A 22,171-nucleotide genomic window follows, 5' to 3' on the forward strand; every position below is an offset into this window, starting at 1 on the left:
CTTATACAATATAACACTACAACTGTTAATGTAGACTCACACAGGTAATTATTAAATAATAATATAAATAATAAACTCATCTTTTTTGACAGGTGAATTAGTGAGCAGGATTCCCACTGAGAACAGAAGACTTCTCAGAAAAGGATATTGTTCTCTGAGCATCAACAACCAACAAGTCATATCAGCCACAGATGCTAACAATTCTTTAACTAGAAGGTTTTCAGACAAACTGTTCCTATTTTTCAATAGGAGAATCCTTCTACATGTAACTTGTTACTAATCAAACACATGATGAGCCTCAAAGAAGAAAAGTATTTTCCATGTTCTGAATGTAACAAATGTTTTAAAACAAGGTCACAACTTGTTCTTCATCACAGGATTCACACAGGAGAACGACCATATAACTGCTCTGAATGTAGCAAGTGTTTTGCCCAGAAGTCAAATCTTGTAAAACATGAACGGATTCACACAGGAGAAAAACCATTTAAATGCTCTGAATGCAGCAAATGTTTTACTATGAAACAAAGTCTTGTAAAACATCAGATGATTCACACAGGTAAGAAACCATTTAAATGCTCTGAATGCAGCAAATGTTTTACTATGAAACAAAGTCTTGTAAAACATCAGATGATTCACACAGGAGAGAAACCATTTGAATGCTCTGAATGCAGCAAATGTTTTACTATGGAACAAAGTCTTGTTAAACATCAGATGATTCACACACGAGAGAAACCATTTAAATGCTCTGAATGCAGCAAGTGCTTTACCTGGGCTTTCAGTCTTGCTGAACATCAGAGGATTCACACAGGAGAAAAACCATATAATTGCTCTGAATGCCGCAAGTGTTTTAGCCGCAAGTCATATCTTGTAAAACATCAGAAAATTCACACAGAAGAAAAACCATTTAAATGCGATGAATGCAGCAAGTGTTTTACTCAGAAGTCAATTCTTGTAAAACATCAGCGGATTCACACAGGAGAGAAACCATTTAAATGCTCTGAATGCAGCAAGTGTTTTACTCAAAAGATAACACTTGTCACTCACCAGAAGATTCACACGAAAGAATCACCCTGAGATACTGAATGTAACATGTGTTTCATAACCAAGTTAACTTGCTGTATCATCATAATATCCATACAGGGTCAAGGCAATTTTCATTTTTTGAATGTGACAAATATTTTACGTAAAATCAAAGTCTAAAGCCTTAAATGTCAAAGAAGACTGAAGAGGTCTAGTAATGGGACTTGTGGGTATCTTCCCCCGGAATGGTCTCCATTGAACTAGTAATATATATACAAACAATGATAATGGTGCATCCCTTCCTGAGCTCTGTAATATACTGCTATTCTGTTCATCCAGGTGCTGGGACTAGGAGAAGAAAGATCTTTCTATCCAGTAGAGAGTTCCAGCAGCTCTTCTCAGTACTGGGATCCCTTCTATGACAGACAGAGCTATGAGTACTAAATATTTCTACAGAAACACTGCACACTGCCCTGTATCACACTAGAAGTGCTCCTATTGGTCCCTGTTATTTTGTTTTATTATTTCCCTCATACCTTTCTATTGTTGTCTTATCTCCCTCTGACATAACTACTTTGTACTGTTTAGTAACATAATGCAAGTAAAACACTGGTTGCTGTGTTTCATTCCAGCCAATCAGATGATCCCATTAGTTGGTTTGATGACACCAGGCTGCTAATAGCTGATATCTGGTTGCTATTGGCTACAACACATTCTTGTTCTTCTCACCATGTTATTAAATAAATCCTAAGGAGCTCACATTGTTTTCCAGGCTACTAATAAAGATCCTTCTTAGATTATATTGCACATTAGAAGAATACACATAACTAACAAACAGTGACATAGTACATAGTGATATAAATCAGATAGGACTGTCCTGCATATAGACTTTCTGTAATTACACTTTACGTTACTGGAAGATGTTTCTATAACACTAAATGTTCAATAAAAGCTTAATTGGATAAATGTGTAAATTCTGTTTTTTTATTGTTTTTTTATTTTATTTTAAGTAGCAGCACATTTAATGTATACACATGTCAAATAGTTTTTTTTTTAAAATTACTACCTGTACCATGCGCTAGTCCAGGGAGGCAGCGGGAGATTAGGGAGGTTAATGCGTAGCTAAAATATTGGTGTAGGAAGGAGGGTTTGTGGATTCTTAGAGCACTGGGCTGATTTCTCAGTCAGTTGTCGTCTTTATTGTCGTGATGGATTGTACCTGAATGAGGAGGGGGCTGCTGTGCTAGGGGGGAGGATGAGTAGAAGGTTGAAGGAGATTTTAAACTAGGCTTCGGGAGAGAGGGTCAAGCAAGTATTTATGGGATAGACATTGAGAGTAGTAAGGAGGAATTTAACAAGAGTCAAGGGGGTGGAGAGGGGGGAAATGAAAGTACAGCCGATAAGAAGAGGCCTTTGTTAAAGCAAAAAGGAATACCTAAGGGAGGCAATGGACTTAAGTGTATGCTTGTAAGTGTAAGAAGCCTGACAGGTAAAATGGTGGAAATAGAACTTTTAAAAATGAATGAGAAATATGATATTATAGGTGTTACCAACACCTGGCGGGATGATACACATGATTGGACAGTCAACATGGAAAGATATACTATCTTCAGGAGGGATAGGGTAAATAAAAGGGGAGGAGGAGTATGTCTTTATATTAAGACAGAATTAAAACCAAGTATTCAGGAAATTATTTACAAGAATAGTGGTGATAATATAGAGGCATTGTGGGTGGAAATATCCAGTGGAGGAAAAGTTCAGAGAAGTTGCTGATAGGGATATGCTATAAACCACCAGTTATTAGTATGATTGAGGAAGCTCAACTTCTACAGCAAATTGAAAAGGCTACACAACTAGGTCAGTTTTTAATTATGGGGAGTTCTAATTATCCAGACATTGATTGGAGTACTGACACCTGCGGTGCAGCTATGGACAACAGGTTTCTGAACACGATAAAAGACCATTACATGTCCCAATTAGTAGAAGAACAGATAATGTAGACGTAATAACAATTATTCAAGTAAGGGAGCACTTGGGAAACAGTGATCATAATATGGTCTCATTTGAAATTAGTTTCTAGAAGCAACGTTATAAGGGATCAACTAGGACTTTAAACTTTAGAAAGACAAATTTTAATATGCTGAAAGAGTTTATAAAGTGCTTAGACTAGTACAATTTTTTTGAAGACAAAAATACGGAAGAAAAGTGGGCTGTCTTTAAAATGTTGGAAGCATACACATATAAGTTCATTCCTATGGGAAGTAATGTAAAATAATTAAGTCTAAACCAATGTAAGGCAGGAGGCTGTGGTGTAGGTGAAAGCACACACCCGAGACAATACTTTAGAGGTTAAAAGAACTGCACTTGCAGAACTAGGCAGCCAAGGAAGCAGCCTTGAATACCTGTACAGTTAATATAGTAACTGTGACAATTGACACATTTGATTTTGACATACTAAAGGAGATGCAGAAACAGGTGTCTGTAAAAGATAGGACAGAATAGAGAAAACTGACGGTGAAGGAAACAAATTAGGTACGGGCAATAGCTGCCTGCCCCATTCACTCTACCCACGAATGGCCCAGATAATTCATGGTGAGTCACTTTTCAAGGGACATGATGGTAAATACCTTAGACAAGTACTGGATAGCACCAGGCTTCACCCAGGCAGCACAAGCTTATACTACAATCTGTACCATATGTGGTTTGCATAATCCTGGCAAAACTATCGTAGTGCCTGCTAAAACCGTGCCCAGAGCTCATTATCCATTTCAAAGACTACAGATTGATTTTACACAACTACATAAGGTTGCAGGGTATGAGAATGTTTTGGTGTGTGTGGACCTCTTCTCCGGTTGGCCCAAGGCTTGGGCCCTGCAGAACAGCAAATACCAGAACCGTAGAAAATATATTGATGTCAGAAGTGGTTTGCAGATATGATGCCCCAGAGGTAATAGAAAGTGATAGGGGAACACATTTAACTGGAGAAGTGTTAGGACACATATTAGCAGATCTAGGCATCTCTCAAGCTCTCTACCTTTAGATTGTTACAACTCTGTCTGTTGTTTGTACCTAGCAGCAGTGCCTCATACCATCAGAGGTGCCTCTCTTCTGTACCTGAACTCTTCTATGTGCCTCAACATCTGTGCTCTGCCCCCTCAGCCTCCGCGTTCTGCCCCTGCTGCATCTGCGATCTGCCCCTGCGCTCTGCCCCCTCAAAATCTGTGCTCTGCCCCCTCAGCCTCCGCGCTCTGCCCCTGCTGCATCTGCCCCCTCAGCCTCCGCGTTCTGCCCCTGCTGCATCTGCGATCTGCCCCTGCGCTCTGCCCCCTCAAAATCTGCGCTCTGCCCCCTCAGCCTCCGCGCTCTGCCCCCTCAGCCTCCGCGCTCTGCCCCCACTGCCCCCACGCTCTGCCACCTCAGCATCTGCGCTCTGCCCCCTCAAAATCTGTGCTCTGCCCCCTCAGCCTCCGCGCTCTGCCCCTGCTGCATCTGCCCCCTCAGCCTCCGCGTTCTGCCCCTGCTGCATCTGCGATCTGCCCCTGCGCTCTGCCCCCTCAACATCTGTGCTCTGCCCCCTCAGCCTCCGCGCTCTGCCCCTGCTGCATCTGCCCCCTCAGCCTCCGCGTTCTGCCCCTGCTGCATCTGCGATCTGCCCCTGCGCTCTGCCCCCTCAAAATCTGTGCTCTGCCCCCTCAGCCTCCGCGCTCTGCCCCTGCTGCATCTGCCCCCTCAGCCTCCGCGTTCTGCCCCTGCTGCATCTGCGATCTGCCCCTGCGCTCTGCCCCCTCAAAATCTGCGCTCTGCCCCCTCAGCCTCCGCGCTCTGCCCCCTCAGCCTCCGCGCTCTGCCCCCACTGCCCCCACGCTCTGCCACCTCAGCATCTGCGCTCTGCCCCCTCAAAATCTGTGCTCTGCCCCCTCAGCCTCCGCGCTCTGCCCCTGCTGCATCTGCCCCCTCAGCCTCCGCGTTCTGCCCCTGCTGCATCTGCGATCTGCCCCTGCGCTCTGCCCCCTCAACATCTGTGCTCTGCCCCCTCAGCCTCCGCGCTCTGCCCCTGCTGCATCTGCCCCCTCAGCCTCCGCGTTCTGCCCCTGCTGCATCTGCGATCTGCCCCTGCGCTCTGCCCCCTCAAAATCTGCGCTCTGCCCCCTCAGCCTCCGCGCTCTGCCCCCTCAGCCTCCGCGCTCTGCCCCCACTGCCCCCACGCTCTGCCACCTCAGCATCTGCGCTCTGCCCCCTCAGACTCAGCGCTCTGCCCCTGCTGCATCTGCCCCCTCAGCCTCCGCGCTCTGCCCCTGCAGCATCTCCCCCCTCTGCCTCCGCGCACTGCCCCCTCTGCCTCCGCGCTCTGCCACCTCTGCCTCCGCGCTCTGCCCCCTCAGACTCCGCGCTCTGCCCCCTCGCTGTGCCCCCTCTGTATCCCGCCGTGGACAGGAAGAAGAAAAGAAAAAAAAAAAAAAAGAGAGAAACTTACCAATCCGGCGGCGCCCGGGACCCAGCATCCTCCTCCTTCCTCGCTTCTCACTGAATGCCGGGCGTGACGTCAAGCCCGGCATTCAGTGAGAAGCGAGGAAGGAGGAGGATGCTGGGTCCTGGGCGCCGCCGGATTGGTAAGTAGTTGGTTTTTTTGGGGTTTTTTTTCCTTCTTCTTCTTCTTCCTGTCCACGGCACCCCTGTGACAGTGCCACGGCACCCCTGGGAGCATCGGCGCACAGTTTAGGAACCTAGGAATTAGTGCATTTTTTTTTTAAAGCAGTATACTGTTGTTTAATTGGCAGAAAAGAAAGACTGATAGCATTGAAATGTATCCGCATTTATTGCAGTAGAACGCATAAACTGAAAATTTACAATGCATACACATGCATAAAAATATATATACAGAAAACAGAGGCATTAGGCTAGCGACGCCTTTTGGCTGGTACATCTGTACCTCTGGAGCCACTCTCTCCTCCCTTTCGGCCACTCCTGGTGCGAGCACCTCTCATTGGAGGTGTACTCTGGACGGATCTACTCGGCGTGCTAGCGGTACTGGTTGTGGCAGATGAGATAGGTGCAGGGATAATTTCATGATGGATTTGGCCTGCCATCCGATTCACATTAGCATTCACCTCCCTTACAGTAGAATGTAATGCCTCCACAGCACCAGTCATTTGGACCATCGTAACATTCGATTGCTCTATAGCTGTGGCAATTCTATTTAAGGCAGCAGGTATTTGGCTATTACTGCGGTGTGCACGCCTCAAATGGCCCACAATATGAGACATGTTGAAGTTGAAATTTGCCAATTGTCTGTGCCATTTCTCTCCCTGTATCCAATGTAGGCGGCGCAGTTTGCTGCTGTTCGGTTTGTTCTACTGGCCCAGGTGTTTGCTCCTGGAGGGTAGAGACAGGGGCATCAACAGCTTGGAGGGGGATGACTGTTTCATCCTCTGTGGGAGGTGACATGGCCAAGGACTCCCGCTGAGCAGGCTGATATGAAGAAGGTCCTGTGTTTGAAAAAAAATGGAAAGTATATAGAATATATTATGTTTGTATATTGCATTCTGGACACTGGATAGAAAATAATATTCTTTTTCAAATACAGATTGTTTAACAAAGTTTGCATTCCTCATTACTTGTCCTATGCAACCTGCTTAAGGATGCAATTTTTAACTTTTGAATACACATTCTCATTTGGACTATGCATGGGTGAGGGGGATAGAAAAGCAAATTATTTTGAACAACAAATATGATGGTGCAGGATGCAAAATGAGGCAAGACTGTGCTTTTGGGTTAGCTAATACTATTTTAGTTCTCCCTCTGTGTAGTACATGATGTTTTCATTGCAAACCATATAAAAATCAAGATATATTACATGTACACCAACATTTGCACATAAAAACATCTAACTCCATTGTTTCGCCCCCAAACAGAGTACACGCACCTGCTTGCTCTTCAGGGGCAGAATCCTTCACAGAAGGTGGAGGTGTAGACCTTAGACTCGGAGTGGAGTCTGTTACAGGCGAATCTGGATGTATTAGAAAAAGCATACAATGTATTTGCAGCAACAATTATTTGCAATATATACAGTATATTTGAAAAATGTGTTTGAAAAAAAACATGTGTACTTGCAATACTGTTAGAGTGAAAAATGCAAATAACTCACCAACTGCTTGGCCAAACGAGGGTGCATCTGTATCCTGCACATTTACCCCCTCTACAATCTCCTCCTCATAGCTGGTGTATTCCACACGAAGTGGGGGTCCCCCACCTGTTCTTCTTGCTGGCTTTCTTTCATCAGCCAATTTTTCTTTAAGCCTCCTCTTAATGTCAGAGAATCTTTTGCGGCAGTGAGCCACTGACCGCTTTAATGGCCCCACTGCGTTCACGGCCTCACAGATTTGGTCACACAATTGGTAGCGCCGCCTGAGCGGAGTACAGGCTGCTAGATTCCCTAATATAATTTCGTAGCAGGGAACTATATTGTGGACCAGCACACAATTTTCATCATGAGACAATGTGACATTCCTCCCTGACTTGGACTTCCTGCCCTGTCCTGTCTCCTCTAACCCTTCCTCACCTTCCTCTGTCCCCTCCACCTCCATCTATCTCTCCTCAGCCTCTGCCCCCCTCCTATCTCTGGCCATATTCACAATGAATACACAAAAAAAAGAAACACTGAAGAACGGACAAACTAGACTAACTACAGAAACACTCACAACACTCTCACACACAAGTAACAGAGACAAAGGACTAGACAAATACAATAAATACAAGACAGAAATTAAATGAGAAAGTAAAGGCACAAAACTGAAAAAGACCACAGGACTATTCACACTTCAATCAGAAATCGCTGCACAAGACCACTCTAAGCCAACTATCACCAATCCACAATTCTCCAAACCCCTCTCTCTATACTCCTCAAAACCCTATGAAAAAAAAAGTGGCAGGCAGTGCTTTATATATGCATGGCAGATTAAACACGTCGAGCATCCCGCCTGTTAGTAAATCTAGCCCTAAGACTTTTGATTTTGACAACTGGCCCTATGTTTGGAAAGATTTGCAAAATTTTTGTATTGGTCTTGATTTCACTAACTGGGTAAAATTACTTTATAGTGACTCTTGCAGCAAGAGTAGAGTAAAAGGCTGTATTTCCAATAAACGTTTTTTAGGTAGGGGGACGTGTCAAGACTGCCCAACATTTCCACTGGTAATAGAACATCTGACGTGTATAAGTAAAATAAATTCTGGTATATCTGGGCTATCATTATGTGACAGAACTAAAAAGATTGCTTTGAAAACGGATGATGTTATTATTATTGAATGCAAATTACTCTCTCAAAAACCTGATTCAGGGTTGTTGAGAAATTTGAATTTTATTCAGGTCTCATAATCAATTGGTCTAAATCAACTATTTTCCCTATTCGTAAGAATTATTCACAAAATTCTGGACATTTTTATTCTCTCAATGGGTTACATAATTCAAATACTTAGGTATTACTTAAGTATTTGGATCTCAGACAGCCCCAAGGTTATATTATTGACAATAATGGCTCTTTAATTGATTTCTTAGATTTTATATCCAGCATATGGAAGAAATAGCCTCCTCTGGTAATAGGTAGAATTCACTTAATTGAAATGTTTGTCCAACCAAACTTTATATATGTATTACACCATTCACCTATCTGTATACCAGGATAGATTTTTACTAATATTGGTCAACATGTCTCCTCCTTAATATGGCCAGATAAAAGGGCGAGAATTAAATTGAGACTTATACAGGCCTTGTGCTCTTGGAAGGTTAGCCCTTCTACATTCTAGACTCCATTATTGGGCATCACAGTTAGTAGATCTTCAGCACTCGGTTGGAAACTTATTAAAATAAATGCATTAAAACAGCCAAGGCTCCATCATACACCACTACTGGATGTTTTACTAGTGATCTGTAAAAAAATATGTCCCCTATTATTGTTCAGGCTGTCTGTATTTGGGGTATAGTACGTACTGTGACAAGTACACCAAATAAAAAAATGCCCCTCACGCACAGAGCCGGATTTAGACCTCATAGGGCCCTAGGCAGGATATTGTTTTTGGGCCCCCTCCCTGAAACAATCCATAGCACTATATTATTGCAGCCTACCATATACCCCTATAGTTATGTAGAAGTGAAAGCATGTGCCGCCGCATGCCTACCATATACCCCTATAGTTAAGTAGATATGAAAGCATGCGCCGCCAAAGGAGGTGAGGGCGTGGCTTGTATCTTTGGGGGCGTACCTAACATGTGAAAAGAGCAAGGCCACCCTGCTGCAGAAAAAGGCACCCCTAAATAATTACCAAGCAGTCCCGTTTTTTTAAGTAGTTGGGTCAAAACAACTTAATAAATATTGAAGTCAGGGCAGAAATACTTACTTAAGTTGTTGGCAAAAATAATACGCATAAATCCAAGTATGTGCTCTTTTCACTTTTGTCCCTCTATCATCACACTGTGCCCCTTCATTGTCACTTTTGCCCCTTCACAATATCACATGTGCCCTTTCACCATCACCTCTGTGCCCATCACCATCACCACCTCTGTGCCCATCACCATCACCACCTCTGTACCCATCACCACCTCTGTGCCCTTCACAATCACCACTTCTGTGCCAATCACCATCACCACCTCTGTGCCTCTTCACCATCACCACCTCTGTGCCTCTTCACCATCACCACCTCTGTGCCCATCACCACCTCTGTGCCCATCACCACCTCTGTGCCCTTCACCATCACCACTTCTGTGCCCATCACCACCTCTGTGCCAATCACCATCACCACCTCTGTGCCAATCACCATCACCACCTCTGTGCCCATCACCACCTCTGTGCCCTTCACCATCACCACTTCTGTGCCAATCACCATCACCACCTCTGTGCCTCTTCACCATCACCACCTCTGTGCCCTTCACCATCACCACTTCTGTGCCAATCACCATCACCACCTCTGTGCCTCTTTACCATCACCACCTCTGTGCCCATCACCACCTCTGTGCCTCTTCACCATCACCACCTCTGTGCCCTTCACCATCACCACCTCTGTGCCAATCACCATCACCACCTCTGTGCCAATCACCATCACCAATTCTGTGCCCCTTCACAATCACCACCTCTGTGCCCTTCACCATCACCACCTCTGTGCCCATCACCACCTCTGTGCCAATCACCATCACCAATTATGTGCCCCTTCACCACCTCAGTGCCAATCACTATCACCAATTCTGTGCCCCTTCACCATCACCATCTCTGTGCCCTTCACCATCACCACTTCTGTGCCAATCACCATCTCTGTGCCCTTCACCATCACCACCTCTGTGCCCATCACCATCAACACTTCTGTGCCCCTTCACCATCACCACCTCTGTCCCTCCGTTGTTTTACTTACCTCTCTATTGCCTTTCTTCTCCGGCGCGCTGCTCCTCCTCGGTCAGTCCAGATATAAAAAAAAAAAGTCACGTGATCGCTCGTCGGGTCCCGGCAGCCTCTTCTCCTCTCTCTATCACTGAGACACTGAGAGGAGAAGAGGCTACCGGGACCCGATTCGCGAGTCGGGGGAGGGGCCGAATTTTTTTTTTTTTAAATCGCTCCTGTCCCCCCCAGCTGTGCCCCCCGAGAGCCGCTAGGCCCTAAGCAGGTGCCTAGGTTGCCTAGCGGTAAATCCGGCCCTGCTCACGCAGCACTTAATGAACCACTTTGCAATTTATTCTTTCTCAGGATGGATCATACAGATTCTGCAGTAATTTCAGGTATCACACCAAAATATTTACAAAATTATGCGTCCTTAGTAGCACATAGCCATAGAATAGTTGTTGATAATGGAAACCACTAGCGCTGTCCAGTACTGTGTCAGATGTGAAGGGGGAATAAAAAACCATTCTATTTATTACAAGGTGTGTGTTCTATGGATTATTTGTATTTAGTACAATATGTGCGTGTTATGTGGCTTATTTGTATTTATTTCAAGGTGTGTGTTATATAGCTTATTTGTATTTCTTACAAGGTGTGTTTGTATTATATGGCTTATTTGTATTTATTAAATGATGTGTGTGTTATATGGCTTATTTGTATTTATTAAAATATGTGTTTGTTATATGGCTTGTTTGTATTTTTTACAGTGTGTTTGTTTTATGACTTATTTATATTTATTTCAATGTGTGTGTTATATGGATTATTTGCATTTATTACAGTGTGTGTGTGTTTTGTGTCTTATTTATATTTATTACAAGGTGTTTGTTATATGACTTATTTATATTTATTACAAGATGTGTGTTATAGGGCTTATTTGTATTTATTATATGATATGTGTGTTATATGTCTTATTTATATTTATTACAAGGTGTGTATGTTATATGGCTTATTTATATTTATTACAAGGTGTATATGTTATTTGGCTTATTTGTATTTATTATAAGTTGTGTATGTTATATGGCTTATTTGTTTTTATTACAAGGTGTGTGTGTTATATGGCTTATTTTTAACAGTGAATCATTTTGGATCAGAGTTACAGCTGATATATAATACAGGTATTTCTGCTCACACGATCTGCTAGGTAACTTCTAAGCCAAAAGTCCATTTGTTGATATAACAGGAAATCAGAGAATACTAAGATCTAACTATAATGATATAATTTACCAACTACTTGATTAGAATTGTTTTGTAGTATGTGACTTTAGGGATTTTTATATCTCATTTAGGTTACAGCTGCTCTGATTAAAGAAAATTTAAACATTTTCCTAGACCCTAACAGGTCACACTGTCTGCCTAGACAATAGGTGAGTCCTAAACAAAAGATCCATTTGTTGACATAACAGGATGCTGGAGACTGCTGTGATCTAATTAGAATAAAATAAATTACCACCTTCCAAGGTCTAATTATAATTTCCTTTGTGCTATGTGACCTTAGGTGACAAACAGTCTGAGAATAGTTTTTGTCATCCCAGAAACTATTGAATATAGATGGGGAGTAATGCCTATAAATAGGCTGTATCAGGCTGGTGTTAGTTAGTTGGTGGTTGGAGAGCTGGAAGGATGGAACAGTAAGAATGAGCATTGAGAGAGAGAAGTAGAAGCCTACAGAATAAGGTAATTATATTATGCACAATAGTATATTGATACATGCAAAAATGATTGCAGATATTATGTTGCAGATATTGTATTTTTAACAATGTTCTTGCCTTAATATTCTTTATATAGTTAGTTTTGCAATCTAACAGAGTTATAATAATGAGAGTACACTACTATGAATTATATATTCTGTTTGTTGTATTATCTATCAGTAAATATTGTGCTGCAAAATGAATCTGGGTTTACATAATATGTGCTTTAAATTCCCAGATAATACACTTTATATATTATGTATCTAATTAATACTGTGTAGTTATATGTTCAAATAGTATCATAAATGAAAAATATATGCCTAAATATATTGATGGGCAGTCATATATTGTCACCTATGTTTTATGGTAATATATATAAATATATATATATATATATATATATACACACATATATATATATATATATATATATATATATATATATATATATATATATATACAATAAGTAGAGGAATAATATACTTGCCAGATATTCTAACTCAACTGTTGTTGAACAATAATTCACAATTTTGGCTCAAGTAGTTTCAGGAACCATCCCTTTAACGTGTGATAACAAATGTATAAAGGTTATAAAAGAAATGTATCCGAGTATTGTAGCAGTACTGTGGGATCATGTTTGTGATATATATCTATACATTTCTCCAACTACTGTAGAATCATGTTTGTAATATATATATATATATATATATATATATATATTATTTTTTTTATGTGTGTGTGTGTATATATATATATAAATATATATGTGTGTTATCTGTCAGTACTGCTGTATCATGTGTTTAATACATATTTATATGCTCTATATCTACATAGTGGGGTCCTGTGTGTAATATATCTATATATTCCCTATCAGTACTGTGGGATGCTACAGGATATTTTCACTAGCATTTTGAAAACATTTTAGCAATTTTTATAATCTCTTAATAGACTATGTATATTATCTTAATAAGTATTGGTATCTGCTGTGGGAGGATAGAGTTCTCTTATCTGCACAATTAACTGACAATTGGGTCCCAATAATGTGACAATGTGCACAAAGATGAAAGCAATTGTCAATTACTGAGACATATTTGTTAGTGTATATAAACATAGTTCATGTTCCTTATACAATATAACACTACTACTGTTAATGTAGATTCACCCAGGTAATTATTAAATTAAACTCATCTCTTTTTCACAGGTGAATAAATGAGCAGGATTCCCACTGAGAACAGAAGACTTCTCGGAAAAAGACATTGTTCTCTGAGCATCAACAACCAACAAGTCATATCGGCCACAGATGCTAATTCTTCTTTAACTAGGAGGTATTCACACAAACTGTTCCTATTTTTCAATAAGAGAATCCTTCTACAATTAAATTGTTACTAATGAAACACATCATGAGTTTCAAAGGAGAGAAGTTTTTTCCATGTACTGAATGTAACAAATGTTTTAAAACAAGGTCACAACTTGTTCTTCATCAGCGGATTCACACAGGAGAACGACCATATAACTGCTCTGAATGTACAAAGAGTTTTGCACATAAGACAAATCTTGTAAAACATGAACGGATTCACACAGGAGAGAAACCATTTAAATGCTCTGATTGCAGCAAAAGTTTTACTCTGAAGCAAAGTCTTGTTAGACATCAGAGGATTCACACAGGAGAAAAACCATTTAAATGCTCTGAATGCAGCAAGTGCTTTGCCCAAGCTTCATCTCTTGCTGTACATCAGAGGATTCACACAGGAGAGAAACCATTTAAATGCTCTGAATGCAGCAAGTGCTTTGCCCAAGCTTCATATCTTGCTGAACATCAGAGGATTCACACAGGAGAAAAACCATTTAAATGCTCTGAATGCAGCAAGTGCTTTGCCCAAGCTTCATCTCTTGCTGTACATCAGAGGATTCACACAGGAGAGAAACCATTTAAATGCTCTGAATGCAGCAAGTGCTTTGCCCAAGCTTCATATCTTGTTGAACATCAGAGGATTCACACAGGAGAAAACCCATTTAAATGCTCTGAATGCAGCAAGTGCTTTACCCGGGCTTCACATCTTGCTGAACATCAGAGGATTCACACAGGAGAGAAACCATTTAAATGCTCTGAATGCAGCAAGTGTTTTAGCCACAAGTCATATCTTGTAAACCATCAGAAGATTCACACACGAGTCACCCTGAGATACTGAATGTAACATGTGTTTCATAACCAAGTTAATTTGTTGTATCATCATAATATCCATACAGGGTAAAGGCAATTTTCATTTTTTTAATGTGACAAATGTTTTATAAAAAATCAAAGTCAAAAGCCATAAATGTCAGAGAAAACTGAAGAGGTCTGGTAATGGGACTTGTGGGTATCTTCCCCCGGGATGGTCTACATTGTATGAACTAGAACTCTATATACAAACAATGATAATGGGGCATCCCTTCCCGAGCTCTGTAATATACTGCTGTTCTGTTCATCCAGGTGCTGGGACTAGGAGAAGAAAGATCTTTCTATCCAGTAGAGAGTTCCAGCAGCTCTTCTCAGTACTGGGATCCCTTCTATGACAACAGAGCTATGAGTACTGAATATTTCTACAGGAACACTGCACACTGCCCTGTATCACACTAGAAGTGCTCATATTGGTCCCTGTTATTCCTTCTTAATATTTCCCTCATACCTTTCTATTGTTGTCTCACCTCCCTCTGACATGACTACTTTGTACTGTTTAGTAACATGATGCAAGTAATACACTGGTTGTTGTGTTTCATAGCAGCCAATCAGATGATCACATTAGTTGGTTTGATGACACCAGGCTGCTAATAGCTGATATATGGTTGCTATTGGCTACAACACATTCTTGTTCTTCTCACGATGTTATTAAATAAATCCCAAGGAGCTCACATTGTTTTCCTGGCTACTAATAAAGATCCTTCATAGATTATATTGCACATTAGAAGAATACACATAACTAACAAACAGTGTCATAGTACATAGTGATACAAATCAGATAGGACTATCCTGCATATAGACTCTCTGTAATTACCATTTATGTTACTGGCAGATGCTTCTATAACACTTAATGTTGAATAAAATCTTAATTGGATAAATGTGTAGATTCTGTTTTTTTTATTTTAAGTATGGGCACATTAAATGTATACACATAACTAACAAATAGTTTTTTTATAATTACTACCTGTACCTTGCGCTAGTCCAGGGAGGCAGCGGGAAATTAGGGAGGTTAATGCGTGGCTAAAAAATTGATGTAGGAAGGAGGGGTTTGGATTCTTAGAGCACTGGGCTGATTTCTCAGTCAGTTGTCGTCTTTATTGTCGTGATGGATTGCACCTGAATGAGGAGGGGGCTGCAGTGCTAGGGGACAGGATGAGTAGAAGGTTGGAGGAGATTTTAAACTAGGCTTCGGGAGAGAGGGTCAAGCAAGTACTTATGGGATAGACATTGAGAGTAGTAAGGAGGAATTTAACAAGAGTCAAGGGGGTGGAGAGGGGGGAAATGGAAGCACAGCCGATAAGAAGAGGCCCTTGTTAAAGCAAAAAGGAATACCTAAGGGAGGCAATGGACTTAAGTGTATGCTTGTAAGTGTAAGAAGCCTGACAGGTAAAATGGTGGAAATAGAACTTTTAAAAATGAATGAGAAATATGATTTTATAGGTATTACCAACACCTGGCGGGATGATACACATAATTGGACAGTCAACATGGAAGGATATACTCTCTTCAGGAGGGATAGGGTAAATAAAAGGGGAGCAGGAGTATGTCTTTATATTAAGACAGAAATAAAACCAAGTATTCAGGAAATTATTTACAAGAATAGTGGTGATAATATAGAGGCATTGTGGGTGGAAATATCCAGTGGAGGAAAAGTTCAGAGAAGTTGCTGATAGGGATATGCTATAAACCACCAGTTATTAGTATGATTGAGGAAGCTCAACTTCTACAGCAAATTGAAAAGGCTACACAACTAGGTCAGTTTTTAATTATGGGGAGTTCTAATTATCCAGACATTGATTGGAGTACTGACACCTGCGGTGCAGCTATGGACAACAGGTTTCTGAACACGATAAAAGACCATTACATGTCCCAATTAGTAGAAGAACAGATAATGTAGACGTAATAACAATTATTCAAGTAAGGGAGCACTTGGGAAACAGTGATCATAATATGGTATCATTTGAAATTAGTTTCTAGAAGCAACGTTATAAGGGATCAACTAGGACTTTAAACTTTAGAAAGATAAATTTTAATATGCTGAAAGAGTTTATAAAGTGCTTAGACTGGTACAATTTTTTTGAAGACAAAAATACGGAAGAAAAGTGGACTGTCTTTAAAATGTTGGAAGCATACACGTATAAGTTCATTCCTATGGGAAGTAATGTAAAATAATTAAGTCTAAACCAATGTAAGGCAGGAGGCTGTGGTGTAGGTGAAAGCACACACCCGAGACAATACTTTACAGGTTAAAAGAACTGCACTTGCAGAACTAGGCAGCCAAGGAAGCAGCCTTGAAGACCTGTACAGTTAATATAGTAACTGTGACAATTGACCCATTTGATTTTGACATACTAAAGGAGATGCAGAAACAGGTAAAAGATAGGACAGAATAGAGAAAGCTGACGGCGAAGGAAACAAATTAGGTACGGGCAATAGTTGCCTGCCCCATTCACTCTACCCACGAATGGCCCAGATGTTTCATGGTGAGGCACTTTTCAAGGGACATGATGGTAAATACCTTAGACAAGTACTGGATAGCACCAGGCTTCACCCAGGCAGCACAAGCTTATACTACAATCTGTACCATATGTGGTTTGCATAATCCTGGCAAAACTATTGTAGTGCCTGCTAAAACCGTGCCCAGAGCTGATTATCTATTTCAAAGACTACAGATTGATTTTACACAACTACATAAGGTTGCAGGGTATGAGAATGTTTTGGTGTGTGTGGACCTCTTCTCCGGTTGGCCCGAGGCTTGGGCCCTGCAGAACAGCAAATACCAGAACCGTAGAAAATAAATTGATGTCAGAAGTGGTTTGCAGATATGATGCCCCAGAGGTAATAGAAAGTGATAGGGGAACACATTTAACTGGAGAAGTGTTAGGACACATATTAGCAGATCTAGGCATCTCTCAAGCTCTCTGCCTTCAGATTGTTACAACTCTGTCTGTTGTTTGTACCTAGCAGCAGTGCCTCATACCATCAGAGGTGCTGCTGTTCTGTACCTGAACTCTTCTACGTGCCTGAAGGAGTTAATCTCCTTGCATTATGCCTGATTAGAACTGCACCTGTTGCACTGCTTTAAGTACCTGCCTCTAGCTGTGCTCTGTGCAGTTCATCCCGTTTGTTCCTGGCTGCTGCTAAACTGCTCCTGTGCTATTTGATATACACCTGCTGGACTGAACTTCTGTATATGACCCCTGCCTGTACCTTGGACCTTGCCTGCTTGCCTGAGACCCCGAATCATTTGCCTGTACCTTGGACCACGCTATTCTGCCTGTTGCCCTGACCTTTTGGACAGACTTCTGGACCTCGCTAATTAGCTTGATCTCTGCCTGGCTATTTGGATTTGTTTGTCTGATCACTGCTTTATCCCTGGACTCTGTCTGCTTTCCTGGACAGCCATGTGCCTTCTGGACTGGGGTAAAACTTATTATACTTGTTCTTGCCATTTTACTATACAGTCTCTTTTGGAACCTGTTATCCGTGGATTTGAGTTATCTTTGTTAATATATTTACCTGAATAAAGACACTTTGCTCTTCGTGAATGCACTGGGATTCATAACGCAGATATGTACTTTGTTAGTAGTTGACATAATGCCATATTTTATACACTTGCGTGATTGTGATCTGTCTACATAATGAGAACTTCAAAACTGATCTCTTTAGTCTGATAAATCAGAGTTCTTGCAAACAACAAACCTGTGTGTTTCATTAACTCTGCAGTTGGCCGTATTGATACAGCTTATCTAATCACTGACCACTCAAGAAATATCGTTGACACAATCACTTTTATAACCTTGCATAGGGCTAGTCTCACTGCAAATATTTGATTCCTCATCCAATCAACACTTAAAAGTAACTGTAATAAATGTCAGGCTCCCATTGCTGAACTTTACCATTGCTTGTAGCCCCAATTCCAGGAATTCTGGGAAATCATAAACAACAGCATTACTTCCGCTCTTATACCACTGACTATGACAGGTGATTAGACACTCTGGGATATTCATAAACCAACAATGAACCAAAATGTAAGTATTAGATAACAAACAAATGATAATTATTCCCCCACTGTCTGATAAGAGAAGGATGTGGTGGGTACACAAACAAAATCTTTAGTGTGACAGTTTTATATGTTTTGACTTTCCAGATTGTTATATGGACATTATGTAAGTAATCATTCCATGTATAAGCTATACAATACTCATTTATAAATGTAGAAAATACATGTATATTCAGAGTATTTGTTGATAATGATGGGACATTCTATTATACAGAAATTAGTAGGAATTGTTCACTCAAATGCTACATTATTCCACATAGCTAGATTCCCCAAAATCTGGTACCCCAGATGCGTTGGGAATATATGTGATGTATAAATTTACATCTCACGTCCTTGTTAGTGCTCGTTACACAGACAGGTCACAATCAGAGCCCTGGAGCAGAGGAAGATTCCTCAGCAGTGAATTTATTTTACTTTCATCTCTGCTTATGTAGCAGTATAATGTTAGTGTGGGAAGAGCGGGCACACAAGGAGGCCGTGTAACACAGGAGTCTCTGCACGGCCAATAGGCCAGTCTGTCTCTGAGAGAAACAATAGTTTATCAGTGCTCACCAACACCAACACAAGGGGAGAGGCATAGCATAAGTCACATGATGCTTCCATACATCACTCATCTAGTACAGTTGTGCCTCTGGCTACACAGAACATCACTCATTGCTGATAGAAGTCCTGTGCTGTGAATTCTCAGAACATTTGTATCCTAGAAACTACACTTAACCAGATTTTAGATTGAATAAAAAAAAACATACTGGGAACTGAGGAAGAACAAACGAAGACATATTATGTAGTTTTCTACGTAGGGTTGGCCGAAAAGTGTGTTTCATGGCAAAAAAACACGCAATTCACTACTACGCATGTGTACTAAATATTACTTACACTTGTGTCCATAGGTACAGCCAGCTTTACATAACTTGATGTTTTTACCCTATTGTTATCACTATCCTTCTTACAAGAAAGAAGAGCTGAGTCCTTATATGAAGGATAATTTGTATGTATGGTATTATATTGTACGGACATACAGTATTTGCATTTATTACAAGATATGTGTGTTATATGGCATATTAGTGTGTGTTATATGCCTTATTTATATTTATGACAAGGAGTGTGTGTTATATGGATTATTTATATTTATTACAAAGTCTGTGCGTTATATTCCTTATTTATATTTATTACAAGGTGTGTGCGTTATATCATCATCATATTTTATTTATATAGCACCACTAAGTCCGCAGCGCTGTACAGAGAACTCAATCACATCAGTCCCTGCCCCATTGGAGCTTACAGTCTAAATTCCCTAACATACATACATACATACAGACACAGAGAGAGACTAGGGTCAATTTTGAAACAAGCCAATTAACCTACTAGTATATTTTTGAATTGTGGGAGGAGGAAACCCACGCAAACACTAGGAGAGCATACAAACTCCACACAGATAAGGCTATGGTTGGGAATCGAACTCATGACCCCAGTGCTATGAGGCAGAAGTGCTAACCACTTAGCCACCGTGCTGTGCGCTATATGGCTTATTTGTATTTATTACAAGGTATGTGTGTTATATGGCTTATTTATATTTATTACAAGGTATGTGTGTTATATGGCTTATTTATATTTATTACAATGTGTGTGTGTTATAAAGCTTGTTTATATTTTATTTATTTTTTACAAGCTGTGTGTGTTATATAGCTTATTTGTATTTATTAGAAGGGGTGTGTGTTATATGGCTTATTTATATTTATTACAAGGTATGTGTGTTATATGGCTTATTTATATTTATTACAATGTGTGTGTGTTATATGGCTTATTTATATTTATTACAAGGTGTGTGTGTTATATGGCTTATTTATATTTATTACAAGGAGTATGTGTTATATGGCTTTTTTGTGTTTATTACAAGGTATGTGTGTGTGTGTGTGTGTGTGTGTGTGTATGTGTGTTATATGGCTCATTTATATGTATTCCAAGGTGTGTACATTATATGGCTTTTTTATATTTATTACAAGGTCTGTGCGCTATATGGCTTATTTGTAAATATTACAAGGTGTGTGTGTGTGTTATATGGCTTATTTGTATTTATTACAAGGTCTGTGCGCTATATGGCTTATTTATATTACAAGGTCTGTGCGCTATATGGCTTATTTGTAAATATTACAAGGTGTGTGTGTTATTTGGCTTATTTGTATTTATTACAAGGTCTGTGCACTATATAGCTTAATTGTAAATATTACAAGGTGTGTGTGTTATATGGCCTAATTGTATTTAGTACAAGGTAAGTGTGTTATATGGCTTATTTATATGTATTCCAAGGTGTGTGCATTATATGGCTTATATATATTTATTACAAGTTGTGTGTTATATATCTTATTTATATTTTATTTATTTTTTACGAGCTATGTGTCTTATATGGCTTATTTGTATTTATTACAAAAGTTGTGTTTTATATGGCTTATTTGTATTTGTTACCAGGTGTGTGTGTGTGTTATATGCCTTATTTGAATTTATTACAAGCTGCGTGTGTTTTGTGACTTATTTATATTTATTACAAGGTGTGTGTGTGTTACATAGCTTATTTGTATTTATTACAAGGTAAGTATTATATGGCTTATTTATATTGTATTGATTTTTTTTACAAGCTGTGTGTGTTATATGGCTTATTTGTATATATTGCAAGGTGTGTGTTATATGGCTTATTTATCTTTATTACAAGGTGTGTGTATTATGTGAGTTACACACAGTCTGTAATAATTACAATTGTCTTGTAACTTATTTATATTTATTACAAGGTGTGTGTCTTATATGGCTTCTTTTTATTTATTACAAGGTGTGTGTTTTCTGTGGCTTATTTCTATTTATTACAAGGTGTGTGTCTTATATGGCGTTTTTGTATTTATTACAAGGTGTGTGTGTGTGTTATATGGTTTATTTATATTTATTACAAGGTGTGTGTCTTATTTGGCTTCTTTGTATTTATTACAAGGTGTCTTTGTTATATGGCTTATTTTTAACAGTGAATCATTTTGGAATTAGAGGTACAACATATATATAAAAGAGGTATTTCTGCTCACACTGTCTACTTGGTAAATTCTAAATGAAAAGTGAATATGTTGATATAACAGGGTATCAGAGAATGCTAAAATCTAAATAGAATGAACAAATTTGCAAACTGCCTGATTAGAATTTTCCTTTCTAGTAAGTGACTTTAGAAATGTTTATATCTAAATTACATGTGAAGGATGTGTACCTGAGAAGCTGCTGGGATGAAAGAAAATTTACATATTTTCCTAGACCCTAACAGGTCACACTGTCTGCCTAGACAATAGGTGGATCCTAAACAAAAGGTCCATTTGTTGACATAACAGGATGTTGGAGACTGCTGTGATCTAATTAGAATGAACGATTTTTCCACCTTCCAAGGTCTAATTAGAATTTTCCTTTGTACTATGTGACCGTAGTTGACAAACAGTCTGAGAATATTTTTTGGTCATCCCAGAAACTACTGAAGAGAGATGGGGAGTAATGACTATAAATAGGCTGTATCAGGCTGGTGTAAGTTAGTTAGTTGGTGGTTGGAGAGCTGGAAGGATGGAACAGTAAGAATGAGCATGGAGAGAGAAGTAGAAAACTACACAATAAGGTAATTATATTATGCATCAGAATATATTGATACATGCACAAATGATTGCAGATATTATGTTGCAGATATTGTATTTTTTAACAATGTTTGATGTGTTCTTGCTGTAACATTCTATATATAGTTAGCTTTG

The 22,171-nt window shown here is 39.8% G+C and overlaps 1 protein-coding gene across 1 annotated transcript in view; it reads left to right on the forward strand.

Annotated features, from left to right (window-relative positions):
* The first annotated feature begins 291 nt into the window (after positions 1 to 291).
* The window catches only part of LOC142150627 (uncharacterized), a 209,826-nt gene continuing 187,946 nt past the window's right edge, over positions 292 to 22,171 (forward strand). The window contains 2 exon segments of the mRNA XM_075205823.1: positions 292 to 1,058; positions 13,538 to 14,299. Coding sequence (XP_075061924.1) covers positions 292 to 1,058; positions 13,538 to 14,299 — 1,529 coding nt within the window.

This window comes from Mixophyes fleayi, chromosome 4 (assembly GCF_038048845.1).
Source record: "Mixophyes fleayi isolate aMixFle1 chromosome 4, aMixFle1.hap1, whole genome shotgun sequence".
NCBI lineage: Eukaryota > Metazoa > Chordata > Amphibia > Anura > Limnodynastidae > Mixophyes > Mixophyes fleayi.